Source organism: Xiphophorus couchianus, chromosome 2, assembly GCF_001444195.1.
Source record: "Xiphophorus couchianus chromosome 2, X_couchianus-1.0, whole genome shotgun sequence".
Classification (NCBI taxonomy): Eukaryota; Metazoa; Chordata; class Actinopteri; order Cyprinodontiformes; family Poeciliidae; genus Xiphophorus; species Xiphophorus couchianus.
The window spans coordinates 9,319,108-9,330,039 of NC_040229.1; the positions used below are offsets into that span (position 1 = coordinate 9,319,108).

The window sequence follows — 10,932 nt, forward strand, 5'->3', positions numbered from 1 at the left end:
CTGCTGGACGAACATCTGATCTGTGGACCGAGTTTGCAGTTTGGTCCTTTGGTTTCATTATTTTCACTATCAAAATGTTGCACTGCTCTCACTCAAAGAAAGCCTGCTTGCTTACAAATATCCTCTAATCTCCCTTAAAACTGAATTTGTGTATAGAAGTCCATTCCTGCCAAGAAAAAAAAAAACCCAACAGAAAGCCATAATTTGAACTTTCAAAATCAAAATTATGAGATATAAAGCCATAACTTCAACTGGATTGATCTCAAGACGACAGCTATTTTAAAGTAGATAAATGATACAAAGAAGTTGCAGACAAAAAATACAAAACTAATTTATTTAAACATTATAAATAACAAGAACAATAAAGATTATTTTTCATCTACTGAGAGGTAAAATATCCAGAGCAGTCCTCTGAATATCCTTTATGTATTCAGTAAATAATCTGGATATGTGAAAATCATCAATAATTTACAGAAACAAGAAAAAAGCACCACAAAAACATGACAAATCAACAATAAAACAGGTGACCTTTTATGCTTCCTTGAACAGGTTGGGATAAGTTTATGGGCTATACAAAACACGTTAATTTAATTGTTTGAACAAAATGATTCTTAATTAGATTTTAGTCTGGTCAGTTCTGCCTATTTTGAACTGTTTGGCCTCCTGTTACTTAAAATCCAAATAGGCTGCTGCTGGCCACACCCCCTAACTCAATGTTTACACATGCACATGAAAATGGCTGCAAACAGATGTGCATTTATACAACCTGGGTGTTCTGCTTTGAAAAGCAGAAGTGGAGCCTCCTGTACAACCAACAAGAATGGTGCAAGTGGTTTCTGAATGGTAAGTCAAGAAACAAATACTTGTCTTTTCCAGCAGCCATTGTACAACGCATACAGAGGTAAAGTTATCTGACCAAATGGACTGCTTAGGTTGCTAGGTAACAGGTGGCACTGGGTTGCTAGGTAACCCACAGTGCCCGTGGAATGTGACTTAATCTAAGGTTTTTGAAATGGCTCATTTTCCAAGCAAAATGCCCACTAACTTTGCTTGAAAATGTTTGTTTTTTTAAAACATCCATTTGGATGGGTTTAAAAAAAAACCCCAAAACCCAGTTGGGCTGTTTCTAGAAGCAGGAGAAACCCAAATTGAAAAATAAAAATGTGGATTTTGTATAATAGGCCCCCTTTAAAGAGAGAAATCAGAAGCAGGGTAGAGTCTGTCCTGACTACCAGTGAAGATTCACAGATGAAGTCTGGTTTCATCTCTTTGGACCTTCTCAGTACCTGGCGCTCTCTGTCTTATTTTTTTATGTCTCTTTGGTCCTTGTGGGTCTCAGAGGATGTTTGAACTTTGAACAGCTGGAATGAATCTAAATTTAAAGACACATTTGAGTACGAACACACTGAATCAGGAATAAGTTCTGGTCGTTCAGTCGCTCAGGTCTCCGGGTCCCTCCTCCTCAACCTGCCGTCCAATCACCTCCAGCTGCACTTTCTTCTTCTGCCCCTTCTGCTCCGTGTCTTTCTCCTGCTTCTCTGATTGGGCGTACCACGGCTCGGGGGCGGAGCCGTCGCAGGCGCGCCCTCCTCTGCGGAAACCCCCCCTGCCGGCTCTGACCAGCCCCCAGCCCTGCAGGTGAGTCTCGGACGTCCCCTCATGGACGCCCCGGGTCTGGTCCAGCTCCTTGGCGCTGAGCGACGACATCCGGACCGGCACCGTGTTTCCAAACTTGGAGTAGTCCACGCAGTAGCGGCCGTCTTCCTCGGTGATGATGGAGACGAACCGCCGCCCCCACAGGATCTCCTCGGGGGTGTAGGAGGTGCGAGCCTGCATGGTGATGCCCGTCGTCTCCACCACACCTGGAAGAACAAAAATATCAGAATCGGTTTGTGGAAACAGAACCGATTCTGTTTCCACAAACCGAAACAGAATCGGTTGGTGGGTTCTGATGCAACACCCCCCAATGCTGCATCAGAACCATGTGGGCCAGGAGTCTGCAACCTTTATAATACAAAGATCCAGTTTGCTCTCAGTGGAGCCACAAATATTACAGCAACGGTATACAGGGCCATTGAAGACATAAAAAAGTAAGGAGTTAATTTCTGTTTTAAAAAAAGTCGGAAATGTTTTAGAAATGTTGGTAATTTCTGAATTTGAAAAGTTGAAAATGTGTTAGAAAAAAACTCAGAAATGTTGACATTAATTTCAGAAATATTCTAGAAAAATCATGGGAATTTCTGAGTTAGAAATTTCCGTAAATTTCTAAAAGTCAACATTTTTCAACTTTCCAAACTCAGAAATATCCAGAAAATTTCTAGGGTAAAATTTCTGAATTTTTTCTGACAATTTTGTAACTTTTCAAGCTGAAAGGCAAAAATTAGCTGGAAAAGCTCTGATATGTTTGACTTTTAGACGTGTGAAAAGTTCAAAATTTGCTATAGAAAAAACTTAGAAATGTTTAGTTTTATCTTAGAAATTATCTAGAAAACATGGAATTTTTTTTTGTTTCAAAAGTAGAAAATGTAAAACTTTTCAAACTGAAAAAATTTCTAAAAGTCTAACATTTTGGACTTTTCAAGCTCAGAAAAATTCAGAAATTTCCAAGTTATTTCTAGAAGCTTTCTGAGATTAACTTAAAAATTTCAGATTTTATTTAATTTATTTATTTTCAGAAATTTTACTCTTACATAGTACTGCCCCTTTAAGAGCCATCGTGAAAGAGCCACTTGCGGCTCGGGAGCCTCAGGTTGTAGACCCCGGTCTACCTGTGTCAGGTGGAACCAGGTGAGGGCGGGGCCTGACCTTCCAGGATGACGATGATCTCCAAGTCTTCTGCGGCCAGGGAATGGGCGGACAGGTCGTACAGCGGACTCCCTCTCTCGATGGTGTGGCTGATGATCAGAGGAGAAACCAGGAAGATGCCGTTGCTCCTCAGAGGGTTCTCCACCTGGATGTCCAGCTGGCACACTGGGATCACCTCCCCCTCAGACGTCACGGTGCGTCGGATCACCTGCGGGGAAGCAGCGGCACTTTCGTTAGCATCGTATCCGGTGTTGGTGGTTCCAGAGGAACTGAAGTTTCACCTGCAGCTGCACGGTGGCGGAGATGATCATACTCTTCCTCAGGTCTCCGACTCGGAACATGAAGGCGGGTCGGCCGTTTCGAGTGGCGATGACGGCGTTCCTGGAGAAGATGAGCGTCTCCGCCCTCCGGTTGGCCTGCGCCGTCTTCATGAAGACGCAGCCGAGCATCACGGCGTTGATGATCAGCCCCAGAATGTTCTGGATGATTAGCACGATGATGGCGACGGGACACTCCTCCGTCACCATCCTGCCGCCGAATCCGATGGTCACCTGGAGTCGGAAGGGGAGCGTTACCAAATAAGGGTTAGATTAGAGTCGAATTAGATTAAAATTAGTTATTTTAATTATTAATGTCTGCTAGACCATATTTTAGTGTTGTAGTTCGGCCGCCATCCAGCAGAGGGCGCCGCTGGTCATTCTTTAGCGGAGCCGTTGGAATAGAAACAAAGATGGCGGAGCCATATCAGAAAGGTAGAGGGAAATGTATGGAGTGAAAATAGTGTCAAAAAGATTTGTGTGTGCGTAAAATGATTTGTGCGTGCGTAACAGGATTTGTGCGTGCGTAACAGGATTTGTGCGTGCGTAAAAAGATTTGTGCGTGTGTAAAAAGATTTGTGCGTGCGTAACAGGATTTGTGCGTGTGTAAAAAGATTTGTGCGTGCGTAACAGGATTTGTGCGTGCGTAAAAAGATTTGTGCGTGCGTAACAGGATTTGTAAACCTTAAAAATAAAATACATGTTGAAAAAGTACACACAAATCACCTGGTACGCACACACAAAACTGCAGTTACACACAAATCCGGTTACGAGTGCACAACTATTTTTGAGACTCATTTCACGCCTCGGTGGAAGCTCCAAGATTTGTGTGTAGATGGTGCGTTTACATGCTAGTAAAAGCTGGGACATCTGAGTTTTCTTCGGAACTGTTTCTTTTTTCCACAGTTCAATACATATTTCTCTCTTTACTTGTCTCGTGGCTTAGACATATTTTTGTGAGAGAAAAATACATATGTCATTACACCCACGTCTACTTTTTAATACTATAAGATTGTTTATATATGAATCCGCATTTGGGACCTATTCAACTGTAATTACTTGGGTAAAAAATTCAACCACTAGGTGGCGGAAGTTTATTCCGCTCTGACTGGGAAAAGCCTTCATTCAAACTGAGAGAAGAAACAAGAGAATGGCGGGTCAGCCGAGTGATCGTGTTCGTGGTTTACCGTCCGAAGTTAGTGGATGTTAAAATTTGCACGTTTTCCTGACCGTTGTAATGCGTATTTGTTAGATTATTTCAGATTACGTTTTACGTTTCAAGTAGTTCGACCCAAAGTTCTCGCCCTTCTATAGCAATAGCTCATGTCTACGTTAGCTAAGCTACTATTAGCCCTCGATTAGCATCGGTCCAGTTTAAAACAGAATCTTCCTGGCCCATTACAGCCATGTCTACGTTTATCACCATGCTCAGCTATTTTTATGATGCCGACAATAATGTAGGCTTAGGTGACGTCTTTTATTATAATTTATTATAATTATATTTTATTAATTATCTGGCAGATAATTAATAAAATATTCCATATTTAATTTGTATATGTCCTTTTTCAACTATGCAATTTATAAAGTGAAAAATTTAACACTGACTGAAATGTGGAAAACACATACATTATTAGCACTTTTTGGGGACAATAGAAATATAATTTCACTAGATGGCTACAATTACAATTTAGTTAATGTGAAGCACAACTTAACATATTATCTGTCCAAAAATGTAAGTCATCACATGGAAGTAATGAGAAATGTGGTTTGCTCATAATGAAGTAACAGAAATATTAATATTTTAAAGATTCAGCCGAGTTACTACACTTATATTCAGCTGCTTACAAAGGCTTCAGTGTTGGATGAGGTTATATTTTCAAAATTTGAAATATTGATGATCTGCATGAATCTAATATAAAAAACGGTGCAGATGTATATGTATGGCATAGAATACATTTGAGAACTTTGGGTCGAACTACTTGAAACGTAAAACGTAATCTGAAATAATCTAACAAATACGCATTACAACGGTCAGGAAAACGTGCAAATTTTAACATCCACTAACTTCGGACGGTAAACCACGAACACGATCACTCGGCTGACCCGCCATTCTCTTGTTTCTTCTCTCAGTTTGAATGAAGGCTTTTCCCAGTCAGAGCGGAATAAACTTCCGCCACCTAGTGGTTGAATTTTTTACCCAAGTAATTACAGTTGAATAGGTCCCAAATGCGGATTCATATATAAACAATCTTATAGTATTAAAAAGTAGACGTGGGTGTAATGACATATGTATTTTTCTCTCACAAAAATATGTCTAAGCCACGAGACAAGTAAAGAGAGAAATATGTATTGAGCTGTGGAAAAAAGAAACAGTTCCGAAGAAAACTCAGATGTCCCAGCTTTTACTAGCATGTAAACGCACCATCTACACACAAATCTTGGAGCTTCCACCGAGGCGTGAAATGAGTCTCAAAAATAGTTGTGCACTCGTAACCGGATTTGTGTGTAACTGCAGTTTTGTGTGTGCGTACCAGGTGATTTGTGTGTACTTTTTCAACATGTATTTTATTTTTAAGGTTTACAAATCCTGTTACGCACGCACAAATCTTTTTACACACGCACAAATCCTGTTACGCACGCACAAATCCTGTTACGCACGCACAAATCTTTTTACGCACGCACAAATCCTGTTACGCACGCACAAATCTTTTTACGCACGCACAAATCCTGTTATGCACGCACAAATCTTTTTACACACGCACAAATCTTTTTACACACGCACAAATCTTTTTACACACGCACAAATCTTTTTACACACGCACAAATCTTTTTACGCACGCACAAATCGTTTTACACACGCACAAATCCTGTTACGCACGCACAAATCATTTTACGCACACACAAATCTTTTTGACACTATTTTCACTCCATAAAACGGTCCACAAGAGTCCGATCGATTTGGGATACAAAAAGCATTTTATGCCGCTTTGTTTTGAAATATAAACACTCGACAAGCTCATTTGTTACCACTTTAATATTCTGATATTCTGCTGAGCTGCATGACGGAGCAGGGACAACTTCTCACGTAAAGGTGAGAACGTGATGGCAGGAAAACAGGCACAACACAGAAAAGTTGTAACATTATGTAAAAATACATGATCCCAAGAAGCAAGGTTGAGTTTGACGGTTGTCATCAGTTAAACTTTATGGAGCAAAGTTTTAACATTCTTTCAAGAGCGAATACAGACAATACTTGTACATGAACATCTCTCTGTTAACGGGGGATTTAGTGTTTAACATTTTATTCTTTTCATCTTTTTTTCTGTTCAGCAACTTCAGTGTTTCCTGTTTTGTTATTATATTGTGTTACATAATGTGAGAAAACCACATGTGTCTATTTAGCTAAATACAAATGACTAAAGTTAAAATTCTAGGATATCTTCCTTAAATTCAGCATATTATGAAAAATTAGCCCTTCGTGTTACAGAAAGATGATCGACCCACTTGATACAAGAAAAATAAGTTCTTAAGAAAGAAAACGTTTATCAACTAATCTTAGTCGATCGTTAAGATCAATCAACTTTAGTTTAACTCATTAATATCTTGCAGCAGCAGAGATGCTCACCTGGACTTCGATGGAGAAGAGGAAGGCTGAAGTGAAGGAGTGGATGGCGGTGACGCAGGGCACTGGACCCGTGTCGTTGTCTGGGTCACGGGGCTCCAGGTCTCCATGAGCGAAGGCCAGGAGCCACCAGATCATCGCGAAGAGCATCCAGGAGCAGAGGAAGGCCGAGGTGAAGATGAGGAGGGAGTGCTGCCACTTCAGGTCCACCATGGTGGTGAAGACGTCCTGCAGGAAGCGACCCTGTGAGAGAAAACATGGCTGACCTCTGACCCCGCTGAAGGCTCATCTTTCTTCTTTGTCATGTTAGGACCACCTCTGCATCGAGTCCATCTAGTTGCATCTTTATAACAGAACTATTATTATCCTGATTTCAGAAATATGCAAACGATTTTCACCAGAACCGACACGCATCCCGGGTCCACATCTCGAACTAAACAGAAACAGACTCGGCCCGTCTACCTGCTCCATGATGTTCTTGTGAGCCACGTTGCAGGATCCAGTTTTGGTGATGAAGCGAGCTCGCAGGGACTTGGTGCGGCTCCGGTTCGGCTGGTTCTGGTCCTCGGCCAGCCGGGTCAGCAGGAACCCGTCCGGCAGGAGGCCCTTCCTGGCCAACATGGTGCTACAATAACAGAACAACATGCAATATTTACTTCATCTGATGGGACAAAAGATCTTCGAAAGCAAGTTTTTAAAGCTGCTTTTCTTGCACATAAAACATTTTTCTTTTTTCCATTTTATTAAATGTTCAGGTTTGGTTTAATAAGCTGTGTTGCTAAAATAAAGCAGAAATAACTCATGACAAGCTGCTCAGTTCTGGATCTCTTTTCCTTTATGACATTAATGAATGTGAACCCAACCTGCAGCGTGTCACTTCCTGAAAGATCGCCATCAGGTTTAATGAGTAAGAACATCCAGAACCAAACCCTCTGACTTCATTAATTACAGTAAACCTGCAACTAAAGATTATCTCAGTAATGATTATTCTGATTATTAATTGATTAATCTGTTAAAAAAATGGCACCTTCTGCAGATGTGTCAACCACTTCAGTCTCTTTTTTTTTTACACAATATTAGAAATGTATTAAAAGATGCAAATAATTCAATTACTTTTTAAATAAGAAAATTATTTTATTGCCTAAAACACAAAAACAGCATTTATTTAGCTTCAGATGCATTTAGGATTTATTGGTCCTAAATGCATCTATTGGTCTATTGATTTGTTGAGTTATTTTTGATTAATTATTAGATAGCAAAAGTCGCTTAATAGAATTTTTTGTTTTTTAGCAGAACTTGGACCAGGTGAAACGAAAAAATGACACTTGAGTTCTGGGTAGAACAGATTTGGAGGTAAAGAAAGTTTTATATCTGAAATGCAAAATCTAAATATTTTTTGTACAGTTTTGACTTAATTACTGCTCTCAGGGTTTTCTTGTTTAATCTAACGGCCATTTTTATTTTAATATCTATTATTTTAATGTCTAAAGGAACAATCTGATCTCCCTGGCCTGATGCAGGAATAGTAAATAAGGTCACAGAGATCCGCTTTCTGCAGTTAGCGCTCCTTCACAATATTTCTGTGCTGTTGTGTTTCTGTGTTTAGGATCTGATCTCATCCTGCGCTTCGGTTTTCCCAGATTTTCCTGAAAGATCCTGGAAAAATCGCCGATAACGAGGAAATGACGCTCGAGTTAACGCGACTCCTTCGCCGGGACACGTCGTTTCACCTTCATCCTCATCCTCCTCATCATCATTGGGTAGATAAACATCAGCACCTGCAGACGCGCGCACAGGAGTCCGAGCGCGCGCGCACACGGTTGCGATGTCACGTGGTGTTTACCTGTTGAGGTGGGAAGCGGATCAAAGGTGATCGGGGGAAGTTTTCAGGACGTGATCCGCGACACGGACTCCATCATTCCCATCAGGATGTTCTGAGACAGGGAGAACCGAGTTAGGGTGGAACAGGTGAGAACACAGCTTCCGGTTCGACCCTTCAAAATAAGACGGCATGCAGGGTTTTTTTTTTTTTTTAGGTCAAAAACGGATTTATGCTATTTTTATTTGTAAATGTAAAAATATAAATTGTATTACCAACATAATTATTATTATTATTATTATTTTAATTTATTTATTTATAATATGTATTTTTATTATAATATCTGTTATTATATGTCACGTTATTTTCTACTTTGTCTTTCACATTTCGACTTCTTTTAAAAACTATTTTCAATCTTTTATGTGTTCAGTTCTTCAAGACAAGAAAAAAATCATTTTTATAATTTTTCTTCTCACGTCACACACAAGATAAAATCAAAAGCTGCTTTTAAACACTTTATATTTTATTCATCATCCATCCACTTAAATGTTCATACGGCTTTTAAAACTTCTAGTCTGAATTAAACTGTAAAATTAGATTTCTTTCTTTTTAATTGTATGAATATTTTAAACTTGACTTTATTCTGCAGGATCCTGAACAGGTTCACTGTGCAGAGACTTCCTGCTGCCTGCAGGGGGCAGCAGAGCCCAGTTTAGATCCCATAGAAACATTTAAAGTCGTTATTGTCATAATGTTACTGTCTCAGATTATCAGCTTCACCACCGAAGTTTGAACAAATTAACAACTTACAGTTACATGTTCCAGATCAGCCATCATATTATGACCATAAATGTTTAGCAGATTTATTTTTTACCACTAAACTGATATCTTGTGATGGAGAAACAAAAATATCATCCCAGTTTATGGACCACAAAGTCAGTAAAGTCAAAAGGTGTGTGTGCCCAAGATGGGCTTCACTTATTTTGTCTACCAAAATTCAAAAAAAAAAAAAGATACATAAAAATCTATAAAATATTCGATCTCTAATTATTATATTAATAATTAGAAATCATAATTAGATCATAATTATTATATTATATTATCATAATTAGAGAGCATTGCTAAAATTAAATAACTTTAGCAATGCTTCTGACCTAAAAAAAAGAAAAGAAATTTGTGTACATATATATATAACAGAGAGACAGGTGTGTATTAATGTGTATGTGAATTTTGCCCAAAATAATAATAATAATAGTGTGTATGTGTTTGTAATGAGATTTTTGATCCGTGTGTTTGGAGCCACCTAGTGGTGTGATGAGTGACTGCATGTAACGGGTCCTCCAGGCGCTCTCTCGGCTTCCCCCGCCAGGATCCTGAGGAACTGCTGGTGGAGAGACGCAGCTCTTCGCTATTGTTTTTTACTTAGGGTCATATTTTTCTAGTTCAACAATTAACGAAATACTGTAAGATCATTTAACAATTATAAATATAATTTATAAAGTTTTCTTGTGGTTGGGCTGGAAAAATGTGACCCTATGAGTGGGAGCTGCGCCAGTTGGTGTTTGTGGCTGACCGCTCAGTCACGACGCGAACTGTGTCTTTTGTTTCTCAGCTGTTGGACCACTTGCATGCAGTCAAAGTCACATTGTGAGAGTTTCATTTTGTATCGCACTAGGTGGGTTCAAAGTGTAAATTTATGAATGTATATATATTTAGAGACAAAAAAAGTTTTGTGAATGTAACTTTTAACTGTTAACTTCTGTGGCAGTTGTCTGTTATTTTACTGTTTGATTTATGGAATAAGAATGTTTTGTTTTGTTTCTGAGGAATTGTTTAAACTATATGATCACATCTAAAAAAAAGAAAAGAAAGAAAAATAAAGAATTCAGAGGAACGCTGGTGGAGCTGTTGGACCACCGAGAAGGGTTTATATATATATATATACAGTATATATATATATATATACTGTATATATATATACTGTATATATATAATTGTAATTCATCTTTCTTTTTAGCCTTGTTCACGTTTCTTCTGGACAAAAATTACAACAATTTGTGTATATCTGCAAACAGACACCAATATAAACACATCAGAGAATTTGTTTACGATAAATTAAGACTACTTCAAGACTCCCCCCCCCCCCCCCCTATATACACCTTTACTGACTGAGAAGAAAATAAACTGCCCCTCATTCCTTATTTATTAAAGTTAGAATCCTGATCTCAGTTTCTTCTGTCATAATTTGTTTTTATTTACAGTAAAAGGGGCTCATTAGAGTATATAATATAATATAATATAATATAATATAATATAATGTGTCTGTAACTCCACCCTCTCCAGATTTCGGTCACATGACTTCAGGGAGG

The 10,932-nt window shown here is 38.9% G+C and overlaps 1 protein-coding gene across 2 annotated transcripts; it reads right to left on the minus strand.

The window, feature by feature from the left end:
* Positions 1-315: 315 nt before the first annotated feature.
* On the minus strand, positions 316-8,730 carry kcnj11l (potassium inwardly rectifying channel subfamily J member 11, like). 2 transcript variants are annotated; one of them, XM_028025817.1, is made up of 6 exons: positions 8,588-8,730; positions 7,207-7,369; positions 6,748-6,987; positions 3,087-3,356; positions 2,806-3,013; positions 316-1,862 (listed from the first exon to the last, which is right to left on the minus strand). In XM_028025817.1, the coding sequence occupies exons 2-6, from the start codon at positions 7,363-7,365 to the stop codon at positions 1,432-1,434; spliced, it is 1,308 nt and encodes a 435-aa protein (XP_027881618.1). In that variant the 5' UTR covers positions 7,366-7,369; positions 8,588-8,730; the 3' UTR covers positions 316-1,431. The 2 variants fall into 2 exon arrangements, with proteins under 2 accessions (XP_027881618.1, XP_027881608.1); XM_028025807.1 differs by lacking the exon at positions 8,588-8,730 and having other exon boundaries at positions 7,207-7,529.
* Positions 8,731-10,932: the final 2,202 nt, after the last annotated feature.

Coding starts and splice junctions, on each gene's coding strand:
- kcnj11l (XM_028025807.1), bottom strand. CDS start 7,389: ATGTTGTTCTGTTATTGTAGCACCATGTTGGCCAGGAAGGGCCTCCTG. Junction 6,988..7,206: donor ACAAGAACATCATGGAGCAG/GTAGACGGGCCG, acceptor TTTCTCTCACAG/GGTCGCTTCCTGCAGGACGT. Junction 1,863..2,805: donor GATCATCGTCATCCTGGAAG/GTCAGGCCCCGC, acceptor TTGTTCTTCCAG/GTGTGGTGGAGACGACGGGC.